Source organism: Cuculus canorus, chromosome 1 (genome assembly GCF_017976375.1).
Source record: "Cuculus canorus isolate bCucCan1 chromosome 1, bCucCan1.pri, whole genome shotgun sequence".
NCBI classification, from domain to species: Eukaryota; Metazoa; Chordata; class Aves; order Cuculiformes; family Cuculidae; genus Cuculus; species Cuculus canorus.
Genome location: NC_071401.1, coordinates 23,893,114 through 23,909,311, shown reverse-complemented (window position 1 = coordinate 23,909,311; position 16,198 = coordinate 23,893,114). Strand labels below are relative to the sequence as shown.

Genomic DNA, 16,198 nt, shown 5'->3' with positions numbered 1-16,198 from the left:
ATGATTTAAACAGTAAAAATTATAGTTTACATATATTTAAAGTTAGCATTTAATAATCTTATGGAGACAGAAATAGAAGGATTGCAAACTATTACAACTCCCTTGCAAATGTGGAAGAGATACCAAAGCACAGGAAAATAACTGTGATCTAAACTACAATAAATATAATCACTATATAAATTCTACTGAAAGACATTTTCAAGTTCGTGTAAAGAAAAAGCAACTTGGTTCCAGAAGCAGACCAGAATTAAACACAATTTCCAGTCAAGAAGTATCACCTACTTCATTCATTTTTGGATCATCTGGTCCTTGAGCATCCTTAGTCTGTTTGATATTTTCTACCATTTTTCTGATAAAGGCGTGACTGTTGTTTTCATTTTTAGCCATCAATATTTCCAATATGAACCACAGGCACCTAAAGGAGAAATACAGTACTCCTCATGAATAAAGCCACAAAAGAATTCTTTAAAAAAAGCACATATGTGGCAGTGGTTTACTCTAGATTTACTAGTGTTATGAATCTGAAACAGTCTAACTCTGGGAAACGAATTCTTTAGGAAAAAAGAAATGAAGGTGGGATGTGGAGATGGTGAAGGGTCTTCTGTAAGGTATCACAGAGCACTAAAAAAAACACACGTACTATTCCTCACAATATTTTACCGAAATAACTGTCATCATTATGTGCACTGGACAGTGTATCATGGTACCACAATGAATTAAAATTTCACTTAAAGTAGATTGTTTATACCTTTAAAATAACATTATTAAAAGCAGCCTTACTCTTTAATGTCCTTGAGTTGTTCAATGTCCTGGACTTTGACATAATCTGGGTCATGAGCTAGAAGATGGATAGTATAAGGAACAACATACTCTGGCAAGAGTGACAACAGTTTCTCTGAAAAGCAGAATAAAGATGCATTAGACAACTACTTATCAAGAAATATGTCTTTCTACTATAGAATAACAAGCAAAATTTAAGATCAGAATACATTAAGATAAAGTACAGGCACATGTGGGGTGACCATTTATGATGTTGTATTTTATGGTTGATGTGCAGATGTTTTATGTGTGCAAAACTTAAGATTTTAAGTATCTCTCACTGAATGCCGCATAGCTTCTAGCTACCTTGAGGATACAGCTACAGCCACCCCCTACTCCAAATCCTCTCCTTGGTTCAATGCCTGTATTTTTAAAAGACACTGAAAAACAAGGTAGAAGAGATCACAAAAATCCACGTTAACTGCAAGATGCACGATGAGCACAACTGCAGGATAAGCTGCTATTTTTTCTTCAGGCAGTGCAGTGTACAGCCTTGCTGTCAACAGAACAGTAAGAAATGCCCTTCACAGAGGCTTTGCAGTCAAATTGCCAGCGTTCTCCAAACCCACAGCCTACCTGACCTGTTTAAAGGAAGTGAAAGGAGGTAACATGAATTTTATTAACAAAATAGTAGTGGACCAAGTTTGAAAGGTTCTATCCCACTTGAACAGAGCAGCACAACTGAACTATGACACTCAAATCACGCAAAACTTTTGCTAGCATCCTCTGAGACTTGTAAATAGTCCTACGCAAGGACTGCAGGAGAAAGCCCTTCCTACATCACGACACTCAGATAGCCTATCAACATTCCCTAAGATAACAAACAAATTCCTCAGCTAACCAACACCATTCAGAGTGAACTTCAGCATGTTAAATTCTGATGACAAAAGTAATAATGAAAAAGATCGTATCCCACAGGGCAAGCACAACAAAAATCACAAGCTGTACACCCTAAGTCAAAAAACATTTTGCAGAAAAAAGTTCAATCTGCTTTCTTTAGCCTAATGACTTGAAGAGGAACTGAAGGATGCGCAGCACATGTTAAGTTATTAAAGCCGTACCCTGTGCAAAAGGCAGGACGACAGGCAAGGAAGGCATATTGGTGCTCTATGTCTATTACTATGGTACAAGCATCTGACCTTGAATGCTTGTGGCAAATGCAGTCACAGTATACATGCCTATGGATACACATTTGAATGTACACGTGAAGGAAGGAGGGAAATTCCTGGCTCTGCTTTTGAAAAAAAAAAAATCACTTTTTTGAGGTAGTAAGGGATCACAAAAGACGTGACCAAGTCTGAAAAATCTTTTTGGTAATCCTTATTACATTATGAATCAGAAGTCTGAACATCTGCAAATCATATGTAACAATATTATAAAACTATTTTAAAATACATTAGAACACCGATACTTTTATTTCTAGTGTAGGTATTAATACGAGATGTGCTTGACAAATACTATGCACACCAAATAAAATACATCATTATTGTAGATTTCACAAAACTAAATAAGTGACCTAAGTCTTAACCTATGTCATTCTTAAAGGTCTGCATAAGTAGGGATAATGTACAGCCTATATAAAATGTTTGGATCCACTCACAACAGCAAGGAAAACATGTGAAATTAAAGGCCTGCAGAAGACAGTGCTATCAAGTTCCAAGGATAAACTTAAGACAGCCATTGCAGTGATACAGTTACTTATCAAGACTACACATACTATAAGCCATCATAAGGATAAGTAAGATCACGCAATTTCTTTCTATTTCAAGTTATATTTATATAATTGAAATCCAGTGTACTTTGCCAAGCACTTTTTAATGCCTTTCAACTGACATCCCACTACTAACTTTAAAAACATCCTTCACTTCAAGCACTGTCCTGCATTTTAGCCAGCAGCTTTGTGTAACTAAATAAATAAATATGTGGCAGAGGGAAAAAAAGAATATAATTATGATTGCAGAACTCTAGCAAAATTAGCTTGCCTTAGATATGTACCAGGCAAACCAATCCAGTATTACTTGTATTAATCAGGAACTTCAATAGAATGCTTATAAAGAGCTCATGAACTCAAATATTGCATTAACCTCCTGCCTTGTACAAAAACAGGAAAAGGACAAACATTGACACATATTATATTTAAACCCTGTCAAGAAAAAAAAAAAAAAAAAAAAAAAAACACAAAAAAAAACCCAAAACCCAAAACCCAGCATTTACATTCGTTCCTCATCTATAATGAAGAAAGTGGTGGAGTGGCTTTCCAGATATGAACTACCAGCACTGGAAATTATAATGTGTCAAACCCCTTCAAAGACAGGTCTTTATGAGCATTTAAGAAAGAAACTTGTTAAAAAGAAGCTTGTCAGGCATGCTTTGAGGTCCTATTGGATAAAAACAATCACAATCGCACACACCTAGGCTCCTCTTCATTTCTCCTACAGATTTTTGATAGTAACATTCAACTGTCTGTCTTAATACAGTTAGGAAATCAGCAATTACTTCTAATCGTATAAGAATTCTTGTACTTTCCTTCTACATAAAAAAAATGAGTTGTCAACTTTCAAGAGGAATAGTCTTAGGATGACTTCAAGGCATTTGTTCAATGTTCTTTTTACATGTTATCGAGGAGGGAGAAAAGAACCACTCTTTTCTTTTTCGCTTTTTAAGTCTAATTAACAATACACAAAAGGATTTCTCTGCAAATTTATTCTCAAAGATCAAAGTCTAAGGGGACTGACGCTTACACAGACTGGCATGGCTAATATAAAGCCTGTGATTCATAAATGCATAAGGAAATCAAGTTGTCTGACAGCATCTGTGAGATCAGATTCATAAAATAGGTCTAGTCTATCCTACAATACAATGAAAATATCCCTTCATTTCACAAAGGCCAAATCATCAGTAATCTTAGAAAGAAACAAAGCTTCCAAAACCTCTTACTCAAAATGCTCAAAACTCTTCATAAATGTCTATATTTTCCTATAACCACATACAAGCGTTGCCACACTGTATATGCGTAGCTCTGAATAAGTCAAAAGAGAAAAGGACTGATTTTATAAAAGAAAAACAGCTAACATAATAACTTACAAAGCATTCTCAAGATCAGATTGCTGTCATGGGGAAGAAAGAACTACATAAATTTGTCCTAAAATGCCTACAAATCCAGCCCTTTGCCAGCACAAGACAAGGTAAGAATCTATTCAATATAGTATAATAGCACAAAGACAGTCAATTTAGTACAGAATTTCTGTCATTAAGGTTGAATATTATTAACTCCTGAAGTAAAATTAATCATTGTCACTTCACTTACAACATAATTAACCACTAAGTTCAAACAGTACACAAGTGCCTTGAAAAACTACTTCACTTCCGATATACTTAGGCATAAGCATTTGCACAGATTTAACAAAACTGAAAGATCTCAGAAATGCCAGTTAAAAATCTCAAATGAAAATCTGGACTCTTATTTTCAGTTTTCATTAGACATTTTTAAGTGAAATTCACAGCCATTCCACATACAAAAACAGTTAAACAAATATTTTCACAGCCTACTCACATTTATATTTTAAATATATATAGCACTTATACCAAAAAGTGACTTCTATTCTCTTACCACTAACTGCTGCATGTTGCTTCAGATACTCCCTTCTGACATTTATGTTCTTCACAAGGCACTGCCTAGCATGAGCTCTTCTCTCCTTCACCGGATCTTTTGCACACAGTGCACAAATAGCCATATATTCTAGTGGCAGCCGTAGCCTGGAAAGGCCTTTGTGAAGTTTCTGAGCAAATATTTGTCTCACTTGGTAACATTCATCCTATTAAAAAAGCAAAACCAAAAAAGGTAAGAGTAAACTTTTCTAAAAGTAATAAAAATTGTGAAATAAGACAAGGAAGCATGACTAAATATGCCAAAATCAATTTCAGATCTTGCCGCCACAGAAACACAGGGACTGTGAGAATGTTTTTTAATGCCAATTCAGAGCAATTAAATTGAATTAATCAGCTGAAGCTTCCCTTAAGATCAGGAGAAGAGTTAAGGTTCAGAAACCATACAGGAATATATCACACTCAGGACCCAATGCCTAATTTAGCATAGTACTGAGGCATGGAGTTAATGAACTTGTGTACAATAGCACTACTGGCTTTCTGGAGCCAAAGTCAAGAGATCTGCACTGAAACAGTTTTTAGCCACCAGTAACCACTGTGTTGATTTTACTACTGCAATTTCACAAATTTTCATCAAGCCATTAATATCAGAAACTTAATAAAATTCAACAGAATGACCAGATAAGATAAGGTCAAATGCTTAAGAGCATACCAAGCATTTCCGTTACGGCATGGAAACCTATGAAGTATGACTGACCATGGAAGAGAATAACCTGTGACTAATAGTTGCCAAGGAACACGACGTAAAATAATATGATGGTGGCAAATGTACATCTACAATTTATTAAGTAATGCATTTCCAGAAAATATATGAACTTTAAAATTCTCTATATGAAAATAACCCACATACTTTAGGACACCACTCAGTATACCACAAACCATTGAGTAACGCAGGCCAAAGGTGGTTAAGAAAAGCACATGTGTGGAACAGTCACAAGAAAATGCATAGAAAAGCATATGGTAAACAAGGACACCAAAACAGCGTGGCCTATTTAACCTGTCAAAAAAAAAAAAGGTCAAGAGACCTTTGCTATTTGAGATTTGTATGTTGAGATTTGTATGTTGAGATTTGTTATTTCTAAATACAAAGGCAAAACATTACCAGAAATAAACAGTTATTTCAGTCAAATGACAGTTTTGAAACAAGAAAGAATTAAAGAGGGTTTCCAGCTATCAGCCAGCAGGATGTGCAGAGACAAAACCCAGACTCTGGTAACACTGACTTTCCTAAAAGCACAAACGGCATGAAAAGAGATCATGTATTAGGTAAAACGAGCTTCCCTTTCCCCCCACCTAAAAATTAAATCCAGAAGAAATTAATCAAGCCCTGTTTTCCTTTCTGTGCTTCAAGCCAAAATCTACCTCTACTGACTGAAAGCCTGAAATGCCTGATGCAACCAGAGCTGAAGGAACTCAAGACCACAAACCCAAACTGTGAGGCCTACTCAAGATCTATTGCCTCTTCATGAGCAAACCCACCACCATTTCTTTAGAAATTGCAAAGCCTACAAGACAGGAACACATAGGATCTCTATTTACAATTTGAAAGTTATTTCCTCTCTGCTACTTTAGGCTCACAGGCAGAAATTAAGGATAGAGATTCCAACACCTACCAAGAAACTTCTCCCAAACATATTTAAAGGATGCCAAATATCTTTGCAGGCCTCTGTAGTTAGACTAGACATTAGGAAGAACTTCTTCACCACGAGAGCGGTGAGATACTGGCACAGGTTGCCCAGGAAGCCTGTGGCTGCCCCATCCCTGGAGGTGTTCAAGGCCAGACTGGATGGGGCCTTGGTCAGCCTGGTCTATTGGGATGTCCCTGCCCATGGCAGGAGGGTTGTAACTAGATCATCTTTAAGGTCCCTTCCAGCCCTAACTATTCTATGATTCCAAGTATATTCTACACAAGTATCAAGAAACCAGTCACCCTTGTCACCACAGTCCAATGTACTTTATGTAATATCATTTCAACTTTTAATAAAAGTCATAAGGCAACTGAGGTATTACTTAAAATCAATACTGAATTCCTTGGTTTATGAATATTCTAGTATTACTCTGTTTTTAAGTTAGTATTCACCCATTGACAGCCCAGTAGGATTGATCTAATTCTCATTCAAAATTAGCTTTCCTGATTCTGTAGTGGGAAAATAGATTTGTGTCAAGGCTGAACATTTTGCATAGAAACAGACTAGCAGAAATACACATAACATACAGAAAAAACAACATATATATTTGTACATTTGTTGATAACCCACAAGCCCCACCTAATTTCCTTACATTTATGGCTAGTGCACACAGCTGGTACTGTTCTAAGGTGATGATTTCATGGTAACAAGGTTCTTGTGCCAACTTCACAATAGCATTCCCTGCAGCCAGCCTCAACCGAGACATGTCGGGTTTACTGAAAAAACAAGCACATGGATTATGAAAGTTAAGTAGTAAAAAACGTTGTAATTATTCAACTTAATTAAATCCCAAGAAGTTTGTACTGCTAAAAATGGGTTCTTGAAAAAGAAGGAAAACCTTCCATGAACTTCGCCGCCCCCAGCCCCCCAAATCAATAGAAGTAAATTCAAACCAAAAGCAGTTTCCACATCATTACGTTTTACAGTCTATTAGCACATACCTATTACCTTGCCTCAATTTAGCAATTAAAATATTCCTTGGAACTTTCTACAAGGTCCACATGGGTGTGAAACAGTTTTAGCTGTGCAATGTGTACCAGCACAGTCCAAACTGCTCTCACAGACCTGTACATTTAGTCTGCAAGACACTTCACTCAGCATGCCAATTTCTCCTTCAGCAAGGAGCTCCTGCTAAAGAAGCAGCCCATTTTTCTAGTCCCCAAACTTGCCAAACATTTTTCTAACAATGACAGCTCAAAATCCATGCTGCAAGTCCACATAATTAGATATTAATTAGATATTAATTAGATATTATGACAGGAAACTAAGTGAACTGAATTTTTAAGACAACAACAAAAATGAATTTTCAACACGCTGGAAAGCATTGTTACTTGGTTGCACACCCAAATTGTGCTCCCACCTAGCAAAGCACATTGCTGATCTTCATATCAAAAGATGAATGAGGTTTTCTACAACATACAACCCTATTTATAAAGGTGATCAGACTATCAAAAGCATCTTCACATGAGCTTTTGAAACTCCAGGTAATGTGTGCACTAATAAACTTAGTTGAGCTTTCATTGGGTTTAGATAATATATTTCAGTGAGGCATATCGCTCGTGCCTTTTCTCAGCTCAAACACAAAAGAATTAAAGTTTTATGCATCTCTCACTTAGGACACTAATGAATTCCATTCAGAAGTAGGAAATATAGCTTTTTTCTTTGATAACTTGGAACAGGAATCAATTCATATGCTTATTTAGAAGCAATTATTCATTTAAGCAGGACAAATATTGTTTAACTTGTTAATCATTTGCTCTTTATCCTTAGGAAGGAGAAAAACCACACTCTTTAACACATTATGAAAGCTGTATAAAGCATTTAAAGTATTAGATAAAAAAAGCCATTATAAAAAAGAGTGTATGATAAAAATAACTACTCAAGAGCTTAAACCTTCAAACTGACATAATCAAGCTTCACACGTACCTCATTATTTTATAGAAAGCACAACAATTAAAACCAAACCCTAACAGATCATGAGCAACCAAGTGACAGGACAAAAGCTGCACTAACTTTCAAACAAGGCATAAAGATTAACATGGCAACATTCAATTCTTAAATGGCAAAGTTCACTCTAAATTGCATCTACTGTGATAAGTGAACCCAAAAAAGATTCAATGTTTGCACTTCATTAACAACTGAGTAATAATGACTTACAAGTAGAGAGTGATTGAGTCAAAGGAAAGGACAAAACTAAGAACTTTCAATCTTCCTCAGCTTTGTTAGCGATAACGTTTAATTCCAAAAACTGAATCAAAGCTATTTCATATAAAAGTTGGCCAAAACTTTTACAGATTGTATGTTTCAAAGCAATACCCACAAGCAGGTGTGCGCACTGTGGGAAGGAAGAGGATGACACTATCAGTTGTGAATATCATTCTTACAGCTGAAGAAGAAAATCAGATCTGTCTTATTCCTCAAAAGTATTATCTTAAAAGAAACTCTAAATTGAGGAATTATTTTTAATCAAATTATTACAGACAAAAGCTTTCTCATGTGCATCATCCCAAAACACACAATTATTAGGGCTGAAATAAAAGCTTCTATATAATTGCCATTTTTGATTACTAATAATAATTTTGAAAATTAGTACCAAGGGTGCTCTTGTCCTACCAGAGGCTCTTGAAGACATACATAAGGAACCTGGACAGTTGTTTTCTGGAGTGCCATTACTGTTGCTGGAGACCAGATGTTTGATATGAGAACAGAAGTGCTAAGTACATGGAAAGATGTTATCAAGTGCAAAATACAGTCTTAATTAAGGTAGTGGGCTGCACAAAAATAAAGCAAATAAACGCATCTTGGAAACATATCCGGTGCCTAATCATCTTCTCTCACTTTACAAGCTTGCAGTTAACATTTTTTTATTCCACTCCATAGGATAACTCAGCGTCAAATTTTCTAAGCATTTTCCATGTTTCACGGAATAAAAAGTGTCTTTTGAATACAACCTCTGAAAATACTGCATATTGGATGGTGTAACAAATATATAGCAGAGAACCACGAAGCTCTAAACTCTGCCATTTAAGTCAGTTTTCTTCTTGCTAAGATTCCATTTAAGGAAAACACAGATAGCATTTCAGGTTCATATCTGATATCAATACTTCCAGCAACAGCTCACGTCCACTGCTACTGAAGTACTCTTATGTTATGCTTACAATAGATTAAAATCCTACTACAAAGACATGGAAGATGCAATGTAGCTGTTTTACCTAACCACAAATAGAAAATCAGTATGACCTTAGATTTAAAATTTGTAGTACTGTTTATAACTTATTAAATGAAAAGCCTGGAAAGGACTACTGAGATATTGTTTGTTTACTCATCCAGTCCAACTCCCTTGCCATTAGCATGGACATCTTCAACAAGATCAGGTTGCTCAGAGCCCCATCCAACTTGGCCCTGAATGCTTCTACCACCTCCCTGGGCAACCTGTGCCAGTGTGTTACCACTCTTATTGTAAAAAAATTTCTTCCTTGTATCTGTTTAGTTTAAAGCTAACAGTTTTTAGTTTATAACCATTACTCCTTATCCTATCACAAGAGCCCCTGCTAAAAAGCCTGTCCCCATCTTCCTTATAGGATCCCTTTAGGTACAAACAGGACACAGTAAGGTCTCCCCAGGGCCTCCTCTTTTTCACACTGAACAACCCCAACTCTTTCAGCCTTTCTCCACAGCACCACTCCTCTGATCGTTTTTGTGGCCCCTGTCTGGACCTGCTCCAGCATTTCCATGTCTTTCCTGTGCTGAGTACTCCAGAGCTGGACACAGTACTCCAGGTGGGGTCTCATCAGAGTGGAATAGATGGATGCACTCACCTCACTCGACCTGCTGGCCATGCAGCCCATTATACAATTTTTTTCCTGGCTGCCAGCGCACACTGGCCACTCACGTCCAGCTTTTCATCCACCACTACCTCCAAGTTCTTCTCCACAAAGCTGCTCTCAAACCACCTTTTTGTGTTTGAGTTTTACCAAAAACCCCCTGCTGAAATATTTACCCTTCGCTTTGACCACTCTTGCATGTAGATGAAAACATGCCTGAGTACTATCTAGCTTTCTTGGGCCACTCTTCCCCTCCACAGCCTTATCTATTGAGAGTCTGCTAAGAAGATCCTTGAAGAGGCCAAAATTAATTCTCCTGAAATCCAGCACTACGATCTTGATATTTGCCTCCCTTGCTGCCCTCAGGATTCAACTCCATCATCTTATGGGCATTGGGACCAAGGCTGCCCTCAGCCTTCACACCCCCAACAAGTCCCTCCTTGTTGGTGAACCTGAGGTCCAGCAGAGCACCTCTCCTCACTGGCCCCTCTATCACTCGTGTCAGGAAGTTGTCATTGATGCTTTCCAGGAAGAGTCTGGATTGTTTATGCACTGCTGTGTTGTTCATCCAGCAGGTATCAGAGTTGATCCCCATGAAGGCCAAGACCTGCAAACACGAGGTGCTTTCTAGCTATTTATAGAAGGCCTCATATGCTTCCTCTTCCTGGTTAGGGGGTCTACAGCAGACATCCACTACAACGTCACCCCTAACAGTCTGCTCTTTAATCCTAACCCCCAAGCTCTCAGTTGGCTCATCACGCATCCCCGGGCAGAGCTCCAAAACTCAGAGGTTGAAGGGTTGCCTCTAACACACAGCAAATTCACACATCATCACAGCTTTCTTCCTCCTCTAGAAGAATCACCAGCCCTCCACTAACTTTAATAATGGAGAACTGACCATACACCATTATATACAGTTTCTCTTTTTATATATAGTTGAGTACAAATAGAGTGCGAAAATGAAATTTCTGTAACATGCACACTAAAGACTCATCACTCCAAGCACAAAACCACACAGGACCTACAAAACTGATCTATTCAGAAACTCTCAGGTAAGCCAACAATATGCTCCAACAAGTTATGCACAAAAGCTAAATTACTGTCCCTTAACTCCCTAGTAACTGCCATGAATGTTCACAGTACAGAATTTTAAACTATGAAACAGTCATTTACAACAAACTTTAAGAAAGATTACACAGTTGCTACAAAGGTAACATACTAAACAATTCTCAGGTTTGCAATGATGCACACACAACATAGGTTCTAGCCATGTAACCACTGTGTTAACAGTAAGAAGGTTTTAGTTTTGGGGTAGTTTACTCATATTGGCACAATCCACCTATGCCTTTAATGGCTTTTGTAGATATCAATTTTCAATATTTGGCAAGCAGTAGTGGCTGACAACTTATCAATTCTACCACAGAAGATTAAGAAGATACCCAGAAAAACAAATACACTCTAAAAGTCACCTAAAAGGCAAATTATTTATTGACACTTAAACCTCTTTACACATTCCCCTCGTCCTTTCACTTTTAGTGGCCTCAAGGGATTAAAGTGTGTCTTCAAGCAGAAGAGCCTTATGTACTAGCTATTCCCATCTGTTTTATTGCAACATGCTGTTTTTCATTAGAAAGCCTGCCTATCAGCCTTTGGCACACACTGCTACATCAGTTGGAACAAGCAATTTTGAGCGGGAAAGAGGAAGTCATAAACTTTATTTTTTAAATGAGTAATGGTCCTTTGAAAAAAGAGAGATAAACCAAAGAAGATAAAAGCATGAAAATACAGCAATACCTACGGTATTAAAAAATGCAAGATACAAACTTAGGTAGGAATCCAGCCAAGCTTATCATTACTTCTTATGAAATAAGATATATAAATTGTTCAGCAGTCTAACAGAATAGTTACTAAAGTATTCCTACAACTACTTTGACTAAAACTCTCCCTACCGCATCATCACAGGCATGAAAATGTTACCATCTGTTACACACCTAATTTTCCCCTGCTCTGTTAAATCTCCATCACTGTGCAATATTGTTGTTAGCAACCTCAGAGTAGAAGTTCCTGACTTGCTGTGGTTGTTCTTCATTCCTAGTAACCATCGAACCATCATCTTGATGGCCTGAATCTGAAAAAAAAACCAAACTGATAAGTAGAAGTCAAATCACAGCATGAGCTTCATTTCTTAAACAATCTTTATCTTAATTTAATCACACAGTATTTTCCTAAGTGTTTTTTTGCTGCTACAAACATAAGCCCGTCAAGATTACAAAGCATCATTTAAATACTGAAAGATAATTAGATGAACTCTCACTAGACAGCAACTTTTCACTGGAAGCCTCAAGTATTTATTACAGCAAATAAAAATAATACAACTTTTAGTTGAAGTTTGAACCGTTTTTCTTCTACTAAGCAATCACGTATTTTTGTCCTGTGAAAACGTTATCTTAATTGAGCTTATATCCATTAAACACTGTGGAACAGGCAAACCAATTTATACTTATTAAGAAAGTGTTACTGTACCAAAGAGCAGAATACATTTTCACCTTCCTATATTCCTGTAATTCTTTGCTTAAACAATCCCTATATTATCTTTATTTATGTAGCATTTAAGCTTAAATTTCAAGACATATAAATTTAAAAAAAAAAACCCTTCATAGGCATTTTAACTGTTAAAAAAAAAAAAAAATCAACCTGTATGAAGATAACTTATCCTGGAGAAGAATGTTTCTTTCATGGCTACTCAAAGAAAAAACTCAAAGCCTGTTACTTTAGATAATTTGTCTTTTGCCAATGGAAATATCAAGTGTTTAAAGCAGGCTTCTAAAAGAATGCAGAATCCAACAGCCATCATGAAAAAATTGAATAATTTCACTTTTCTTTCACGAAAATAAAGCATGACTCTATATATTGTTTGTTTCAGTATTTGAATCACTTTGTCCTTCCATTTTCCTTCTGTCTAAGAGCAGAGATGACACAGAAAACAGAAAGAGTAGTATCCTTTTCCTTATATCCAGTTTGAATCTAGTTTCAATTTGTGTTCTGGGAGCCTAGAGTTCTCTTCAGAGATTAAAAATTATTATACACAACACGAAAATATCAATAAAGTCAAAATAAAACACGGATCAGAACCATATCAAAGCCCACAAATGACTGCTTTGTACTCTACTTACCAGCACAACATGAACTACAGGTATCTGCAGTGCAAGCAAGAGTGACAGGACATGACAATCTCTTTCTGAGACAGCGAACGTAATGTGATAGATCTCTGATTTGTCATGAGAAAACTGCAATTAACTACTAGCTTTACATAAACTGTCAGTAGTGAATAAGTATTAATTTACAAGATTAAAATTAACAATTAAAATAATCAACAGTTAGTTACAACCCTTTCCTCTGATCTAGACATTATCACCATGCCTCTATTGTAAAAGTATAATAAGCCTCCATCCCATGTAGCCATCCTAGAAACACAGTCTTCCAACTACATCAACATTACGACAATAGTCAGTTCAGGTCTCTACCGCTTGAGTTCTCACAGCCACAGATGCTGCAGGTGTGGGCAGTACTGGAAAGTGAAACGATGCCCACTTAAAACACAGTTAAGAGAAATAGGATGAGTAACCTTATATTGCAGTGTACACCTAGAAGGGAATAAGAAATACCACTGCCATTACATAAAGCTCAGTCCACTGCAGTGTGCACAAATGTATTCAGTAGTGTTCGCCGACAGGAGAGGTTACAGCTTTGGAACAGAGTCAAGTGCCAGGCATAGGAATTCAAATCTAACTCGCACAATAATTAATCCATTGCATATTTAATACTACACTGAAACGTTTGTTTACAGACATTATTTCTTCCATGGTTTAGCACCCAAAACTAAGGCTAATCTTTATCAGTCTACATCTGTTAGGCTGGAAGATAGTAAAATTATGTATTCATCAGTCCTTCCCCCTTTTATACAAAACTTGCTAGTTTTAAGATCCCCACTAGATATATCACACAGTTATGTCACAAAGGGAGAAACAGGCTTTTAAACCAGAGTGAAGAAAAATACAGAGAGATAAATTGTTTATAAACTAATGGTGCAAAATTCACTAAATACAGGCTTCTCAGTAGCAATAAATGCTAATTAAATTTGCAAATCAATTTTAACAATAACCTGCTTTCACTTGCCAATAAATGCTTCTTATGGTTTTCCGGCACGGCTTCAACTTCAAATTGCCTTAAGATATTCTAAAATCCAATCCTCTTCCAAATAATCAATTGTATGAAAAGTTTTATCAATATAAAAGTTCATTTCAGACAGATATTACAGCTTCATAAATAATAAAAAAAAATTAAGATAAACAGTATTTACTACGCCAAGTAACATGTACAATCACTGAAGTGATATCATGCCTACTGTAAATAGCATTTAATGAAATCAAAACAAATATGTATTTTTAAACACATTTTGGAGTGTACTGTGTAACTATGCAATCGCACAAGTATGAAAAATATCCTTGCTGAAGTTAAACAAATCAACCCAAACACAACCAAGCATTTCCAGTAATGAGTTCTGTACCAAGATGGAAACCAAAGTACTAACTAAACCAGCAGAGACAGAGGTATTATGCTACAAAGATTTTAACATTTTCAAGAGAAAAGGCAAGGAAGTTTAAAACCATCAGAGCAACGTTATTCAAAAGGCACTGGAAATTAAACGACTGCTGCAATTAATGACATACTAAAAAGTAAATGCATCTTTCTAATTCTGAAAGAAGATGTTTAAGCGTAATTCATACTTGTTCTAAGAAAGGGCATTTAAAAACAAATACAGACATAGGATGTCTCTCCCAGAGTGTAAGTCTGTTTCTGATTCAGTGAGCACATCTATTACTAAACCCAGACGATGTAATAATAAACTTATTCCAAGAAAGAACCAGCTTGAGATTACAGTCTTAAGAAAAAAACAAACAATAAACCCCCCAGTATTTTAGAGTGATCTAGGCTTTTCTCTAATACATACTACACACAGAAAAGCAATGTAACACATTCATTCATTTGAGGAAACTGACAAATCCAAACCCAATTTTTTTCTTTATTCCAAAACAGCACTGAAAGTTTCTTAGAATGCCCTAAAAACTGAAAAGAAAACCTGAAGACTTTAAACAAAGTCTCTATGGTATTCATCTCCCATATTATAGAGGAGGGAAAAATAATTTTACTTTAACAGTGAGAATATCTGGACTGTTTCAGTGTGGCACACCAAATCTAGGCCTATAAAAAGCTACAATAAAAATTCAATAAAGCATATATGTAAATTTATTTACAAACATAAAAAAGTAGGTGCTCACAAAAGCAAATTATTTTCTTCTGAAAATCAAAAAAGATATGTATTCTGCTAAGATCCTCCATTTTAAAAGAACTTAATTTTTACGTTCAGAAAGGTGACAAGAGAAGGTAAAAGCAGTTGACAGCTGTAGGAATTCAGATATTTAACTTCATTAAGTACGATACACACAATCATAGGAAAATACAGTAAGCGCTACTTACTTTAACAAGCGTTTCAGGAGACACCTCTTCATCTGGGACCCAAAGTTTTGTTGTCTTTTTTCCTGGAAGCTGAACCAGATTATACATTTTGTTACACTACTGACCTGCTGTAACCTTCTCTGTCCTGCTTCTGGTGCCTTCTCCAATTCTACAGAAGTTGCCATTACAGATCCTGTCTCACTATTCATATATCAGCAAATGTAGCAATAGCAAAGGGTTTTGCTGTTGTTGTTACCTGAAAACTATTGCTTTAGAGTGTAATAGCCATTGCTTTGAGAATTATTTTCAGTTTCTATATCCAGTAGATTGGAATCTCAAGCACACAGTTTTAGACAGTAATCTTTCCCTAACAATGGCTGACGGTGCACAAGTTTTTTTTTCACTTTATAATTGCTATCAATACTGAAGTATTAGAAAAATTAACATTCACAGTCATCAATTTAAACAGCGTATTTTAGTTTCAAAAGTGTTACAATTCTTAAAAGCATCACAACCTGCCTGCTCAGGAGATCGACTGAAGTCAACAACAATTTTCCCATTTTTAACAAAATGCAACTCATGAGTGATCAAATGCTGTGCTATACAGCTTGTCGCTTTTGTAAGGATTACCAAATCAGTAACATCTCCTTTCCTATGCTGTGGGTTTTCAGTTGAGCCACAGAG

General features: G+C 36.2%; 1 protein-coding gene across 4 annotated transcripts in view; it reads right to left on the bottom strand.

The window, feature by feature from the left end:
- PDS5B (PDS5 cohesin associated factor B) overlaps positions 1-16,198 on the bottom strand; it is a 103,086-nt gene that overhangs the window by 17,271 nt on the left and 69,617 nt on the right. For all 4 annotated transcript variants that reach the window (XM_054074846.1, XM_054074838.1, XM_054074862.1 and 1 more), the window contains exons 22-27: positions 15,536-15,604; positions 11,989-12,125; positions 6,766-6,889; positions 4,430-4,634; positions 781-895; positions 283-415 (exon numbers count right to left, since the gene is read on the bottom strand). In XM_054074846.1, coding sequence (XP_053930821.1) covers positions 283-415; positions 781-895; positions 4,430-4,634; positions 6,766-6,889; positions 11,989-12,125; positions 15,536-15,604 — 783 coding nt within the window. The remainder of the gene's footprint in view (positions 1-282; positions 416-780; positions 896-4,429; positions 4,635-6,765; positions 6,890-11,988; positions 12,126-15,535; positions 15,605-16,198) is intronic.